The 18,267-nt window shown below is 47.7% G+C and overlaps 1 protein-coding gene across 2 annotated transcripts in view; it reads right to left on the bottom strand.

Annotated features, from left to right (window-relative positions):
* Nucleotides 1-18,267, bottom strand: part of LOC128703695 (ankyrin repeat domain-containing protein 29-like) — a 48,665-nt gene that overhangs the window by 30,328 nt on the left and 70 nt on the right. For both annotated transcript variants that reach the window (XM_070101176.1, XM_070101177.1), the window contains exons 2-7: nt 4,653-4,823; nt 4,220-4,324; nt 3,135-3,245; nt 2,712-2,810; nt 687-788; nt 239-337 (exon numbers count right to left, since the gene is read on the bottom strand). In XM_070101176.1, coding sequence (XP_069957277.1) covers nt 239-337; nt 687-788; nt 2,712-2,810; nt 3,135-3,245; nt 4,220-4,324; nt 4,653-4,815 — 679 coding nt within the window. In that variant the 5' untranslated portion in view covers nt 4,816-4,823. The remainder of the gene's footprint in view (nt 1-238; nt 338-686; nt 789-2,711; nt 2,811-3,134; nt 3,246-4,219; nt 4,325-4,652; nt 4,824-18,267) is intronic.

Genomic DNA, 18,267 nt, shown 5'->3' with positions numbered 1-18,267 from the left:
GTAGAGTCTTACACTCAAATAAGTTACCAGTAGAGTCTTACCCCAAGAAGTTACCAGTAGAATCTTACCCCCAAAGAAATTACGAATAGAATCTTACCCCAAGAAGTTACCAGTAGAGTCTTACCCCAAGAAGTTAGGAATCCTCAACCTGTAAATAGCTTGTCAATAAAGCTAGGGATCCTTAACCTTGTCAAACCCTGTGCAAAAAAATAAAAAAAAGTTACCAGTAGAGTCTTACCCCAAGAAGTCTGAATATTGACGTTAGCTTGTGCAGCTAGAAGTGACTGCACTATGACAGAGTTGCCCATCTTAGACGCCAGATACAGCGGTGAGTAATCTGAAAGTGGTGATTCACATTATGAACTTAGAACCATCATTACAACGAGGGTATCTTTATTGCGACGACGTTTCGCCAACCAGTGCCTTCATCAGTTCAAAACAGGTTATAAACTGAAGGTAGAAGACAATGAGGTGATCAGTCCCTTAATCTTGAAAGGTATTTGGTCCAGGAGTTTTCATTAGCGTTTTGCTGTGGTTATGATATTGGTCAGGAGACGGAACAGGCGTCTCCTGACACTGGTGTTAATTGTATAGATAATCAAGGATTGATCAGAGTTCCTGGACTAGATTAGATACCTTTCAGGAGTGAGAGATTGACTGGTAGACTATAGTATGGTTCAACTCACGAGAGTCGGGTGTACTGCCGTTCGGGTCAGCCTTGTGGTCCAAGAGAAGCTTCACGATCTCGGGAGAACGATTCCAGGTGGCCATCAGGAGTGGAGTGTAGCCTGTGAAGATAAGACACATGTATCCTGTGTGACAGGTAAACCATCCACTGAGATGAACAGGAGTGAAAGTCGGCAGAGTTGAGACCAAGAGCTGCAGCTCAACACATAAACAACTTCGAGAAAGTTAATGTACCACACGCTGGCCCTCTGGTTCCAACTATCCCCTCTTATTTCTGGAGGAACAACACTCGTTTGAGAAACTAGGATTATTCTTGAAAAACTAAGCTCACTTCTTGAAGAACTAAGCTCACTTCTTGAAGAACTAAGCTCACTTCTTGAACTAAGCTCACTTCTTGAAGAACTAAGCTCACTTCTTGAAGAACTAAGCTCACTTCTTGAAGAACTAAGCTCACTTCTTGAAGAACTAAGCTCACTTCTTGAAGAACTAAGGTCACTTCTTGAAGAACTAAGCTTACTTCTTGAAGAACTAGACTCACTTCTTGAAGAACTAGACTCACTCCACGAGGGACTAGGCTCACTCTACGAGGGACTAGACCCACTCTACGAGGGACTAGGCTCACTCTACGAGGGACTAGGCTCACTCCACGAGGGACTAGGCTCACTCTACGAGGGACTAGGCTCACTCTACGAGGGACTAGGCTCACTCTACGAGGGACTAGGCTCACTCCACGAGGGACTAGGCTCACTCTACGAGGGACTAGGCTCACTCTACGAGGGACTAGGCTCACTCTACGAGGGACTAGGCTCACTCCACGAGGGACTAGGCTCACTCTACGAGGGACTAGGCTCACTCTACGAGGGACTAGACCCACTCTACGAGGGACTAGACTCACTCTACGAGGGACTAGGCTCACTCCACGAGGGACTAGGCTCACTCTACGAGGGACTAGGCTCACTCCACGAGGGACTAGGCTCACTCTACGAGGGACTAGGCTCACTCTACGAGGGACTAGGCTCACTCTACGAGGGACTAGGCTCACTCTACGAGGGACTAGGCTCACTCTACGAGGGACTAGGCTCACTCCACGAGGGACTAGGCTCACTCTACGAGGGACTAGGCTCACTCTACGAGGGACTAGGCTCACTCTACGAGGGACTAGGCTCACTCTACGAGGGACTAGGCTCACTCTACGAGGGACTAGGCTCACTCTACGAGGGACTTGGCTCACTCCACGAGGGACTAGGCTTACTCCACGAGGGACTAGGCTCACTCCACGAGGGACTAGACTCACTCTACGAGGGACTAGGCTCACTACGAGGGACTAGGCTCACTCCACGAGGGACTAGACTCACTCTACAAGAGACTAGGCTCATTCCACGAGGGACTAGGCTCACTCTACGAGGGACTAGGCTCACTCCACGAGGGACTAGGCTCACTCCACGAGGGACTAGGTTCACTCCACGAGGGACTAGGCTCACTCCACGAGGGACTAGGCTCACTCTACGAGGGACTAGGCTCACTCCACGAGGGACTAGGCTCACTCCACGAGGGACTAGACTCACTCTACGAGAGACTAGGCTCATTCCACGAGGGACTAGGCTCACTCTACGAGGGACTAGGCTCACTCCACGAGGGACTAGGCTCACTCCACGAGGGACTAGGCTCACTCCACGAGGGACTAGGTTCACTCCACGAGGGACTAGGCTCACTCCACGAGGGACTAGGCTCACTCTACGAGGGACTAGGCTCATTCTACGAGGGACTAGGCTCACTCCACGAGGGACTAGGCTCACTCCACGAGGGACTAGGTTCACTCCACGAGGGACTAGGCTCACTCTACGAGGGACTAGGCTCACTCCACGAGGGACTAGGTTCACTCCACGAGGGACTAGGCTCACTCCACGAGGGACTAGACTCACTCTACGAGGGACTAGACTCACTCTACGAGGGACTAGACTCACTCTACGAGGGACTAGGCTCATTCCACGAAGGACTAGGCTCGCTACTACTGCTTGACTCACCGTTCTCAGTGAAGGTGTTGGGATCAGCTTTCTTGTTGAGAATCATCTCCACACAGTCGCGGTTACCGTTTTCCACCACCAGGAAGAGTGCGGTAATACCTGTTGAAGGAGGTTCAAGGTGCGGTAATACCTGAGGAAACGTCTCTCCAGCCAGTGGCTTCTTCAGTCCAATACAAAGAGGAACAGTGGAAGATGAGGAGTTTGAGGTAATCAGTCCCTCAGCCTGGAGTCGACTCCAGGCTGAGGGACTGATTACTTCAGATTCTCCCCCTCATCTTCCACCGTTCTTCTCTGCATTTGACTGAAGAAACCACTGGCTGGAGAGACGTTTCCTCAATAAAGATTCTTAAATATTTCACAAGTGTCTCATTCTTAAACTTACATCAAGTTTACAATCACACGTAGGTAGTATACTGCTCTCACCTGACTGACTCTTGTGGTTGACAACTGAACCAGCATCCAGCAGCGCTCTCACTCCTTCAGTACTGTTGGTCTCAGCTGCCCACAGCAGTGCCGTGTATCCCTTTTTCTTGCCTGCGAGAAGTAAGTTTTTTGATTGTTTCGCTGTGACGTGAAAACTGATTGACGACTACTGGGGTCCGGGGGTCGATCCCCTGTATGGGTGGAAACGTTGGGATGTGTTCCCATAAGACGTCTGCTGCCTCTCTTCACCCAGCAGTAAGTAGGTACCTGGGTGTTAGTTGAGTGTTATGGGTCGCATCCTCGGTGAGGGTGGAGGATCTACGACCCACAGTGGAAATAAGCCAGGTAGTGGCTTTCACGGATAGTTACCACCCACAGGATGGGTATGGGAGAACTACCACCCACTGGATTGGGTATGGAGGGTCTGCCACCCAATGGACTAGGTATGGAGGAACTACAACCCACATGGCTGGGTATAGAGGGACTACTACCCACAGGACTGGGTATGGAGGGACAACAGCCCACTGGACTGGGTATGGAGGGACTACCATCCACTGAACTGGGTATGGAAGGACTACCACCCACAGGACTTGGTATGGAGGGACTACCACCTACTGGACTGGGTATGGAGGGACTACCACCCACAGGACTGGGTATGGAGGGACTACCACCCACAGGACTGTGTATGGAGGGACTACCACCCACTGGACTGGGTATGGAGGGACTACCACCCACTGGACTGGGTATGAAGGGACTACCACCCACTGGACTGTATGGAGGGATTACCACCCACAGGACTGGGTATGGAGGGACTACCACCCACTGGACTGGGTATGGAGGGACTACCACCCACAGGACTGGGTATGGAGGGACTACCACCGACAGGACTGGGTATGGAGGGACTACCACCCACTGGACTGGGTATGGAGGGACTACAACCCACAGGAACTGGTGTGGAGGGCATAACAGGAACATGACTCACGAAATCGTAATGACACGATTGCAAACAAACCATACCACGGGCGGGGATAGAACCCGCGGGTTCTATCCCCGCCCGTGGTATGGTTTGTAACAGGAACACTTACCGGTGCTCTCAGAGTAGGTAATGAGATAGGCTGTGTCAGGCTGTTGAAGTAGTTTCTTGACTTTACGAGTGTTCTTTCTGGACGCCATGAACAACAGATCATTAGCTATTAAAGACAGAGATGTACCAATTAAAAATACTGACTAAAAATAGCCTAAATTGTGCTAAAAAATAATGTTAGAAGTCACGAAAGAAAAGAGACAGTGACATGTTGCGAATCACTGGCTTTGATTTTCTTACTAATAACTAACGTTTTTCAATGAACTTTTGTGATTTCAGTAATTTAAAAGAAGTCTAGCTTGGAAGTTACTCTTTTTTCAGTGGCTTAAACCGGTGGGAGAATTGGACCTGCCTGGCATGGGCCAGTAGGCCTGTTGCAGTGTTCCTTCTTTCTTATGTTCTTATTTGTTGGTGATAATTTGTACAAGGCTCACCGTTGCAGAGATTTCTCTTCCTGGGAGCCAGAGTTGAGCGATCTTTCTCACAGTCATCCTTATTCTCGTCTTCTTTCTTCTCCGGCGCTTTCTTCTTGGCTGCTGCGGCTGTACCCAGACACAGCACCATCACCATCACCATTACCATCACCATCACACGCATTGTTTGTACTGTAAGAGAATAAGGTGGGAAACTCAGCAGCGCTGTCATCAGCACCACCATCAACACCACCATCAACAGCACGACCATCAACACCACCACCATCAACACCACCATCAACAGCAGCACCATCTACAGCAGCACCATCAACACCATCAACAGCACCACCATCAACACCACCATCAACAGCACCACCATCAACACCACCATCAACAGCAACACCATCAAAACCACCACCATCAACACCACCATCAACAGCAGCACCATCAACACCACCATCAACAGCACCACCATCAACACCACCATCAGCAGCACCACCATCAACAGCACCATCAACACCACCATCAACAGCACCACCATCAACACCACCATCAACAGCACCACCATCAACACCACCATCAGCAGCACCACCATCAACACCACCATCAACAGCACCACCATCAACACCCCCATCAGCAGCACCACCATCAACACCACCATCAACAGCACCACCATCAACACCCCCATCAGCAGCACCACCATCAACACCACCATCAACAGCACCACCATCAACACAACCACCATCAACACCACCATCAACAGCACCACCATCAACAGCAGCACCATCAACACCACCATCAACAGCAGGACCATCAACAGCAGCACAATCAACACCTCCATCAACAGCACCACCATCAACATCACCATCAACACCACCATCAGCAGCACCACCATCAACACCACCATCAACACCACCATCAACATCACCATCAACAGCACCACCATCAACAACACCATCAACACCACCATCAACAGCACCACCATCAACACCACCATCAACACCACCATCAACGCCACCATCAACAGCACCACCATCAACAGCAACACCATCAACACCACCATCAACAGCACCACCATCAACAACACCATCAACAACACCATCAACAGCAACACCATCAACAGCAACACCATCAACAGCAGCACCATCAACAGCAGCACCATCAACAGCAGCACCATCAACAGCAGCACCATCAACACCACCATCAACAGCACCACCATCAACACCACCATCAACAGCAACACCATCAACAGCAACACCATCAACAGCAGCACCATCAACAGCAGCACCATCAACACCACCATCAACAGCACCACCATCAACACCACCATCAACAGCACCACCATCAACAGCAGCACCATCAACACCACCATCAACAGCACCACCATCAACACCACCATCAACACCACCATCAACAGCACCACCATCAACAGCCCCACCATCAACACCACCATCAACAGCACCACCATCAACACCACCATCAACAGCACCACCATCAACACCACCATCAACAGCACCACCATCAACACCACCATCAACAGCACCACCATCAACACCACCATCAATAGCACCACCATCACCACCACCATCAACAGCACCACCATCAACACCACCATCAACAGCACCACCATCAACACCACCATCAACAGCGCCACCATCACCACCATCAACAGCACCACCATCAACACCACCATCAACAGCACCACCATCAACACCACCATCAACAGCACCACCATCAACACCACCATCAACAGCACCACCATCAACACCACCATCAGCAGCACCACCATCAACACCACCATCAACACCACCATCAACATCACCATCAACAGCACCATCATCAACAACACCATCAACACCACCATCAACAACACCACCATCAACACCACCATCAACACCATCAACAGCACCACCATCAACAGCAACACCATCAACACCACCATCAACAGCACCACCATCAACAACACCATCAACAACACCATCAACAGCAACACCATCAACAGCAACACCATCAACAGCAGCACCATCAACAGCAGCACCATCAACAGCAGCACCATCAACAGCAGCACCATCAACACCACCATCAACAGCACCACCATCAACACCAACACCATCAACAGCAACACCATCAACAGCAGCACCATCAACAGCAGCACCATCAACACCACCATCAACAGCACCACCATCAACACCACCATCAACAGCACCACCATCAACAGCAGCACCATCAACACCACCATCAACAGCACCACCATCAACACCACCATCAACACCACCATCAACAGCACCACCATCAACAGCCCCACCATCAACACCACCATCAACAGCACCACCATCAACACCACCATCAACAGCACCACCATCAACACCACCATCAACAGCACCACCATCAACACCACCATCAACAGCACCACCATCAACACCACCATCAATAGCACCACCATCACCACCACCATCAACAGCACCACCATCAACACCACCATCAACAGCACCACCATCAACACCACCATCAACAGCGCCACCATCACCACCATCAACAGCACCACCATCAACACCACCATCAACAGCACCACCATCAACACCACCATCAACAGCACCACCATCAACACCACCATCAACAGCACCACCATCAACACTACCATCAACAGCACCACCATCAGCACCACCATCAACAGCACCACCATCAGCACCATCAACAGCACCATCAACACCACCATCAACAGCACCACCATCAACACCACCATCAACAGCACCACCATCAACACCACCATCAACACCACCACCAACAGCACCACCATCAACACCACCATCAACACCACCATCATCACCACCATCAACACCACCATCAACACCACCATCAGCACCATCAACAGCACCACCATCAACTCCACCATCAACAGCACCACCATCAACACCACCATTAGCAGCACCACCATCAGCACCATCAACAGCACCATCAACACCACCATCAACAGCACCACCATCAACACCACCATCAACAGCACCACCATCAACACCACCATCAACAGCACCACCATCAACACCACCATCAACACCACCACCAACAGCACCACCATCAACACCACCATCAACACCACCACCAACACCACCACCATCAACACCACCATCAACACCACCATCAACACCACCATCAACACCACCATCAACAGCACCACCATCAACACCACCATGAACAGCACCACCATCAACACCACCATCAACACCACCATCAACACCACCATCAACACCACCATCAACACCACCATCAACAGCACCACCAACACCACCACCATGAACAGCACCACCATCAACACCACCACCATCAACACCACCATGAACAGCACCACCATCAACACCACCATCAACACCACCATCAACACCACCACCATCAACACCACCATGAACAGCACCACCATCATCACCACCATCAGCACCACCATCAACAGCACCACCATCAACAGCACCACCATCAACAACACCACCATCAACAGCACCATCAACACCACCATCAACAGCACCATCAACACCACCATCAACAGCACCACCATCAATACCACCATCAACAGCACCACCATCAAAAGCAGCACCATCAACACCACCATCAACACCACCATGAACAGCACCACCATCAACAGCAGCACCATCAACAGCACCATCAACAGCACCACCATCAACAGCACCACCATCAACAGCACCACCATCAACAGCACCACCATCAACACCACCATCAACACCACCATGAACAGCACCACCATCAACAGCAGCACCATCAACAGCACCATCAACAGCACCACCATCAACAGCACCACCATCAACTGCACCACCATCAACAACACCACCATTAACACCACCATCAACAACACCATCAACACCACCATCAACAGCACCATCATCAACACCACCATCAACACCACCATTAACACCACCATCAACACCACCATCAACACCACCATCAACACCACCACCATTAACACCACCATCAACAACACCATCAACAGCACCATCAACACCACCATCAACAGCACCATCATCAACACCACCATCAACACCACCACCATTAACACCACCATCAACAACACCATCAACAACACCATCAACACCACCATCAACAGCACCATCATCAACACCACCATCAACACCACCATCAACACCACCATCAACACCACCATCAACACCACCATCAACACCACCTTCAACAACACCATCAACAACACCATCAACACCACCATCAACAGCACCATCATCAACACCACCATCAACACCACCATCAACACCACCATCAACACCACCATCAACACCACCATCAACACCACCATCAACAACACCATGAACAGCACCATCAACACCACCATCAACAACACCATCAACCCCACCATTAACACCACCATCAACAACACCATCAACAACACCATCAACAGCACCATCAACAGCACCATCATCAACACCACCATCAACACCACCATCAACACCACCATCAACACCACCATTAACACCACCATCAACAACACCATCAACACCACCATCAACACCACCATCAACAGCACCATCATCAACACCACCATCAACACCACCATCAATACCACCATCAACACCACCATCAACACCACCATCAACAACACCACCATCAACACCACCATCAACACCACCATCAACACCACCACCATCAACACCACCATCAACAGCACCACCATCAACAACACCATGAACAGCACCACCATCAACACCACCATCAACAGCACCACCATCAACAGCACCACCATCAACACCACCATCAACAGCACCACCATCAACAACACCATGAACAGCACCACCATCAACACCACCATCAACAGCAGCACCATTAACGCCATCACCATCAGTACCAACACCAGCAACACCATCACCATCAACACCAGCAACACCATCACCATCAACACCAGCAACACCATCACCATCAACACCAGCAACACCATCACCATCAACACCAGCAACACCATCACCATCAACACCAGCAACACCATCACCATCAACACCAGCAACACCATCACCATCAGTACCAACACCAGCAACACCATCACCATCAACACCAGCAACACCATCACCATACACACATTGTTTAACAATGATGTAAGACAGACAGACAGACAACCTTCATACACTATAACATAAAGTCTCCACACCTATACGAAGGCAATAAAAAATACACAAGGCACCACCAGTACATTGAGAGACAAGACAATAAGTGTCCGGGGCCCAAGACTGTTCAGCTGCCTCCTAGCATACATAAGGGGAATTACCAATAGACCCCCTGACTGTCTTCAAGAAGGCACTGGACAGGCACCTAAAGTCAGTACCTGACCAACCGGGCTGTGGTTCGTACGTCAGTTTGCGTGCGGCCAGCAGTAACAGCCTGAGGCCTGGTCTCAGACCGAGCTGCGGGGGCGTTGACCCCCGAAACCCTCTCCAGGTAAACTCCAGGTGTGTTAAAAGACAATATTAATATGCTAAATAACAACATCTTTGTCCCCGGCTCTTGAAACGTGTTCATCTCTAACTCAGTTGAATTTGCTAAGAGAAATGCATAGTCTTCAGTAACAAAACTATAATTTCAAAGAATTTGCGAAAAATTATTCCATGTAGATATTCTGAGTATATATATATATATATATATATATATATATATATATATATATATATATATATATATATATATATATATATATATATATATATATATATATATATATATATATATATATATATATATCTCAGAGATATGTTGTACATTTGTCTTAATTCTTCATCTTGTCAGTATTGTGTACCATACATGTACAACTAGGTATTAAAAGTTGCTCACCAAATGGGAAGGAAATCAGCTTCAACAGAACTGTACCACACAGGTCCAGGAAGGCCACTAAGACAGATGTACCATACAGGTCCAGGAAGGCCACTAAGACAGATGTACCATACAGGTCCAGGAAGGCCACTAAGACAGATGTACCATACAGGTCCAGGAAGGCCACTAACACAGATGTACCATACAGGTCCAGGAAGGCCACTAAGACAGATGTACCATACAGGTCCAGGAAGGCCACTAAGACAGATGCACCACACAGGTCCAGGAAGGCCACTAAGACAGATGCACCATACAGGTCCAGGAAGGCCGCTAAGACAGATGCACCACACAGGTCCAGGAAGGCCGCTAAGACAGATGCACCACACAGGTCCAGGAAGGCCACTAAGACAGATGTACCATACAGGTCCAGGAAGGCCACTAAGACAGATGCACCATACAGGTCCAGGAAGGCCACTAAGACAGATGTACCACACAGGTCCAGGAAGGCCACTAAGACAGATGCATCATACAGGTCCAGGAAGGCCACTAAGACAGATGTACCATACAGGTCCAGGAAGGCCACTAAGACAGATGTACCACACAGGTCCAGGAAGGCCACTAAGACAGATGTACCACACAGGTCCAGGAAGGCCACTAAGACAGATGCATCATACAGGTCCAGGAAGGCCACTAAGACAGATGCACCACACAGGTCCAGGAAGGCCACTAAGATGTAAAATACAGGTCCAGGAAGGCAGCTAAGATGTAAAATACAGGTCCAGGAAGGCAGCTAAGACAGATGTACCACACAGGTCCAGGAAGGCCACTAAGACAGATGCACCACACAGGTCCAGGAAGGCCACTAAGATGTAAAATACAGGTCCAGGAAGGCAGCTAAGACAGATGTACCACACAGGTCCAGGAAGGCAGCTAAGACAGATGTACCACACAGGTCCAGGAAGGCCACTAAGATGTAAAATACAGGTCCAGGAAGGCCACTAAGATGTAAAATACAGGTCCAGGAAGGCCACTAAGACAGATGCACCACACAGGTCCAGGAAGGCCACTAAGATGTAAAATACAGGTCCAGGAAGGCCACTAAGATGTAAAATACAGGTCCAGGAAGGCCACTAAGACAGATGCACCACACAGGTCCAGGAAGGCCACTAAGATGTAAAATACAGGTCCAGGAAGGCCACTAAGATGTAAAATACAGGCCCAGGAAGGCCGCTAAGACAGATGCACCATACAGGTCCAGGAAGGCCACTAAGACAGATGTACCATACAGGTCCAGGAAGGCCACTAAGACAGATGTACCACACAGGTCCAGGAAGGCCGCTAAGACAGATGCACCATACAGGTCCAGGAAGGCCACTAAGACAGATGTACCATACAGGTCCAGGAAGGCCACTAAGACAGATGTACCATACAGGTCCAGGAAGGCCGCTAAGACAGATGCACCATACAGGTCCAGGAAGGCCACTAAGACAGATGTACCATACAGGTCCAGGAAGGCCACTAAGACAGATGTACCATACAGGTCCAGGAAGGCCACTAAGACAGATGTACCATACAGGTCCAGGAAGGCCGCTAAGACAGATGCACCATACAGGTCCAGGAAGGCCACTAAGATGTAAAATACAGGTCCAGGAAGGCCGCTAAGACAGATGCATCACACAGGTCCAGGAAGGCCACTAAGATGTAAAATACAGGTCCAGGAAGGCCGCTAAGACAGATGCATCACACAGGTCCAGGAAGGCCACTAAGATGTAAAATACAGGTCCAGGAAGGCCAATAAGATAGATGCACCACACAGGTCCAGGAAGGCCACTAAAACAGATGCACCACACAGGTCCAGGAAGGCCACTAAGACAGATGCACCATACAGGTCCAGGAAGGCCGCTAAGACAGATGCACCACACAGGTCCAGGAAGGCCACTAAGACAGATGCACCACACAGGTCCAGGAAGGCCACTAAGACAGATGCACCACACAGGTCCAGGAAGGCCACTAAGACAATATCTGGGCTTCCAAGCAAGTCATGTGCTAGCTGAAAAAAATTATTCAAATGCAGTATAATGCCTGCCTTTATTAACTATGTTTCGCGAAACTTAGTTAATAAAGGATCGTATTTTAGTGCATTTGTGTCTATTTTTCCATCGTGTCTATTTTATACCATTTATCTCCATGTGCTAGCTGCACCTACTTGTGCAGGGGATGGGGAAGGGTCGAGGGAAGAAAACCTTCACGGAAAGCAATCGGATTCCGAGGTAAAAGATTGTGTTCCTCTAGCCACCACGCCAGACGGGCAGCCATTACTCGATCCATCGCCTTACCCATGCAGTGCAACAATGTATCTGGCCAGTAGGGCCTGGTAGTGTAGCATCTTCGCCAGGTTCCAGAACAGGGACCAGTAACGAGGTTTTCCATGTCTCTGGATATATATCCTAGGATCAACTGGCACTGAAAACCGCCAGAACATCAATATACGACGGGGGGAGAATGATTAAGGAATATTATCGTTTCTGAGAGTGAGGTTAGAGGAAATCTTGGAGAGGACCCACTCTGGTTCGTGAGGACAGACAAAAACTCTGACTTACCCATCAGCTAAGTGGCACTGAGTTGTAAATTTCTGTCCGAGAAGGACTGACGAAGCTTATCCGAAGGCCAGTATCCCTACCCATTTGTTGGATACACACATCTACTCGGACCATGCAGAAAGGGGCACCGCTGTGTACACAAGTGACCTCACGTGAGTTGGTGAGGGGCGTACCACCATTTCGGGGAAACACAATTATCACCATCACTTCCTGAGTCATTTGCGGTGATGGAAGAGCAGTCCACCTCAGCGTACGTGGGTGTTTTGGGCCAGATGGTTGCCTGACCTCTTCCACCTCAAGACTTGTTTGGGTGAGCCTAACAACTAGTACTGTAGACATGTCATGGATCAGAGGCGAAGACTATCCGTCAATTGAGTGGAAGAATGAGGGGAGTCCCAGCCCACCTGGGCGGAGGACATCATGGCTTATCAGCCAACCAGGACTGACTAGTAGACAACCACAGTCTGATCGGAATCACAATAGAGAGTCGAGGTAGACACAGAAAATAACGAGGAAACGATTAAGCAAGATTCTGGAGTGGAAACAATGACTGGAACCAGAGTGGCGGTCCTACCTGAGAATCACCAGTAAGTTTATTCAGGTATACACAAATACAGTTACATAGATTATCATACATAGCAGCATATGTGTAGAGAACCTGGGATAACCCAAAAAGTCAGACATGAAAGTAAATAAACATATATAATTGTTTATGGTAGAAAATATGAAAAAAAACTATAAGAAACCTAGAAAATGGATTATAGGACACTTAAAAAATGCAAATTATAGTTACGATAAGCAAGTAAATGTATTTAGGTACAGGTACACATAAATATAATTACACAAATTATCATACATAGTAACATGTATGTAAATTACCTAGGAACCCCTCCCCCCCCCCCCCAAAAAAAAAGTCGAAATGACTTAGTTTCACTGGGGTCCTTGTAATTTAGTTATTACTGTCATCAACCACTTTATAGATTATAAATGAACTAAGATAGGCAAACATTACTGTGTCTCACTTGTGTCTCTGCTCAGTGAAGGCAAACTCACTACACAGCTTCAAGATTAGGTATGAAAGGTTGCGAAAGGATAGGAAGCAGTGGAAAGCGCACTAGTTATTGAAAGTTGAAGAGACGGGAGCTGAGCATCGACCCCCGCAGGCACATATTGGTTTACCTGGAGTTTACCTGGAGAGAGTTCCGGGGGTCAACGCCCCCGCGGCCCGGTCTGTGACCAGGCCTCCTGGTGGATCAGAGCCTGATCAACCAGGCTGTTGCTGCTGGCTGCACGCAAACCAACGTACGAGCCACAGCCCGGCTGGTCAGGAACTGACTTTAGGTGCTTGTCCAGTGCCAGCTTGAAGACTGCCAGGGGTCTGTTGGTAATCCCCCTTATGTATGCTGGGAGGCAGTTGAACAGTCTCGGGCCCCTGACACTTATTGTATGGTCTCTTAACGTGCTAGTGACACCCCTGCTTTTCATTGGGTGGATGGTGCGTCGTCTGCCAAGTCTTTTGCTTTCGTAGTGAGTGATTTTCGTGTGCAAGTTCGGTACTAGTCCCTCTAGGATTTTCCAGGTGTATATAATCATGTATCTCTCCCGCCTGCGTTCCAGGGAATACAGGTTTAGGAACCTCAAGCGCTCCCAGTAATTGAGGTGTTTTATCTCCGTTATGCGCGCCGTGAAGGTTCTCTGTACATTTTCTAGGTCAGCAATTTCACCTGCCTTGAAAGGTGCTGTTAGTGTGCAGCAATATTCCAGCCTAGATAGAACAAGTGACCTGAAGAGTGTCATCATGGGCTTGGCCTCCCTAGTTTTGAAGGTTATCATTATCCATCCTGTCATTTTTCTAGCAGATGCGATTGATACAATGTTATGGTCCTTGAAGGTGAGATCCTCCGACATGATCACTCCCAGGTCTTTGACGTTGGTGTTTCGCTCTATTTTGTGGCCAGAATTTGTTTTGTACTCTGATGAAGATTTAATTTCCTCGTGTTTACCATATCTGAGTAATTGAAATTTCTCATCGTTGAACTTCATATTGTTTTCTGCAGCCCACTGAAAGATTCGGTTGATGTCCGCCTGGAGCCTTGCAGTGTCTGCAATGGAAGACACTGTCATGCAGATTCGGGTGTCATCTGCAAAGGAAGACACGGTGCTGTGGCTGACATCCTTGTCTATGTCGGATATGAGGATGAGGAACAAGATGGGAGCGAGTACTGTGCCTTGTGGAACAGAGCTTTTCACCGTAGCTGCCTAGGACTTTACTCTGGAAATAAATGGTATAAAATACCGACACAATGGAAATATAAACACAAATGCAGTATAATGTGATCCTTTATTGACAACGTTTCACCCACACAGTGGGCTTTTTCATGTCACACACGGATCTACCTGGAGTTGGAAGGTACGAGAGTATTTATAGTCATGTTCAGAATGTTGAGGTCAGGTGGAGAATGCTGCATCTGATGATCTACCGGGTGGGGTTATAGAGTCTTGGGTAGCTTGGCAGGGGTATTGGACAAGTTATGAGTAGACCTTCTGCAGTGTTCTATGTTGTTAGGTAAGACACATGCAACAGTTAGGTATCTTTATTTCGAAACGTTTCGCCTACACAGTAGGCTTCTTCAGTCGAGTACAGAAGAGTTGATAGAAACAGAAGATACTTGAAGACGATGTAATCAGTCCATCACCCTTAAAGTTTTGAGGTGGTCAGTCCCTCAGTCTGGAGAAGAGCATTGTTCCATAGAATGAAACAATATGGAGATGAAGTGACAGGATGGAGCCTTATATAGCGCCAACAGGTGAGACGTAGGTCACTAGAAGAGGTAAGAACTCAGATGTTGGGAAGTCAGGTCCCTCTCAAATCCAGCCGTTCTCACTAGTAGAGGTTGTCGAAGTTGATTGTAGGTCTGTACCAAGATACCCTTGTGTTGCAGTGTCTGACAGATTGAACATTAAAATGGTATAAAATACCGACAGGTTGTTAGGTAAGACACATATGCAACAGTTAGGTATCTTTATTTCGAAACCTGTCGGTATTTTATACCATTTTAATGTTCAATCTGTCAGACACTGCAACACAAGGGTATCTTGGTACAGACCTACAATCAACTTCGACAACCTCTACTAGTGAGAACGGCTGGATTTGAGAGGGACCTGACTTCCCAACATCTGAGTTCTTACCTCTTCTAGTGACCTACGTCTCACCTGTTGGCGCTATATAAGGCTCCATCCTGTCACTTCATCTCCATATTGTTTCATTCTATGGAACAATGCTCTTCTCCAGACTGAGGGACTGACCACCTCAAAACTTTAAGGGTGATGGACTGATTACATCGTCTTCAAGTATCTTCTGCTTCTATCAACTCTTCTGTACTCGACTGAAGAAGCCTACTGTGTAGGCGAAACGTTTCGAAATAAAGATACCTAACTGTTGCATATGTGTCTTACCTAACAACCTGTCGGTATTTTATACCATTTTAATGTTCAGTGTTCTATGTTCTTATGTGGGATAGCGATGAAGAAGTTTCTTGGCGAGTGGTTCATCTATGTTATAGAAGCCGTTGTTCTGGTTGAAATTGTTGGTTATAGAGATAAGCGATGATTCCAGGGTTTCTAAACTCCACTATCCTCGTCACTTCATCAGAGACTGCAGACGGCGGGCATTAAACATCTTCAACACACCCAGAGAAGACACTGCCGAGAAGAGATACATAGTCCTTCCCACCAACTCCATTGCCAAACATGTTTCCAACATCTTTGCCAAAACATCATTCCAAGTGAACATCAAAATGGTATACAATACCGACAGGTTGTTAGGTAAGACACATATGCAACAGTTTCGAAATAAAGATTCCTAACTGTTGCATATGTGTCTTACCTAACAATCATTCCAAGTATCTACCTCCACAACCACGACCATCAAGGACATCACCAGTAGTAGACAGGACAAGCCTCCATCCTCTGCAGGGGTATACATAATCCCTTGTAATGACTGCAACAAATTATATGTGGGCGAAACATCAAGAGACCTCCAAACACGTATTTCAGAACACCAATATGCAAGCAGGACTGACGATACAAGGAATGCCTGTGTACAACATCGCAATTCACACAACCATTTAATTAACTACAGAAACTCAAGACTTATAGCCACAGAAGACAACACTCAATACAGAAGAATCCTGGAATCATCGCTCATCTCTACAACCAACAATTTCAACCAGAACAATGGCTTCTATAACATAGCGGAACCACTCGCCAAGAAACTTCTTCATCGCTATCCCACATAAGAACATAGAACACTGCAGAAGGTCTACTCACAACTTGTCCAATACCCCTGCCAAGCTACCCAAGACTCTATAACCCCACCCGGTAGATCATCCGATGCAGCATTCTCCACCTGACCTCAACATTCTGAACATGACTATAAATACTCTCGTACCTTCCAACCCCAGGTAGATCCGTGTGTGACTTGAAAAAGCCCACTGTGTGGGTGAAACGTTGTCAATAAAGGATCACATTATACTGCATTTGACTTTACTCTGTTGACGACTACTCTCTGTGTTCTGTTAGTGAGGAAATTATAGATCCATCGACCGACTTTTCCTGTTATTCCTTTAGCACGCATTTTGTGCGCTATTACGCCATGGTCACACTTGTCGAAGGCTTTTGCAAAGTCTGTATATATTACATCTGCATTCTTTTTATCTTCTAGTCCATTTAGGACCTTGTCGTAGTGATCCAATAGTTGAGACAGACAGGAGCGACCTGTTCTAAACCCATGTTGCCCTGGGTTGTGTAACTGATGGGTTTCTAGATGGGTGGTGATCTTGCTTCTTAGGACCCTTTCAAAGATTTTTATGATATGGGATGTTAGTGCTATTGGTCTGTAGTTCTTTGCTGTTGCTTTACTGCCCCCTTTGTGGAGTGGGGCTATGTACACTCTTAAAAGTACACTCTTAATTCTCATTAATTATTGCTCACCTGTAACGGTGAGCAATAATTAATGAGAATTAAGGGGCCAGGAGCTGTAAATCGACCCATTGAACCACATATAGGTGAGTACAATCTTACAATCTCTTATTCACCTCACTGACCATCCACTTCACTAACATTCCAGTTACCTCACTGACCATCCACTTCACTAACAATCCAGTTACTGACCATCAAGTTACTCACCTCACAGACCATCCAGTTACTCACCTCACTGACCA

This window comes from Cherax quadricarinatus, chromosome 76 (genome assembly GCF_038502225.1).
Source record: "Cherax quadricarinatus isolate ZL_2023a chromosome 76, ASM3850222v1, whole genome shotgun sequence".
NCBI lineage: Eukaryota > Metazoa > Arthropoda > Malacostraca > Decapoda > Parastacidae > Cherax > Cherax quadricarinatus.
The sequence above is the reverse complement of the archived record's forward strand: the minus strand, read 5'-3'. Positions and strand labels throughout refer to the sequence as shown.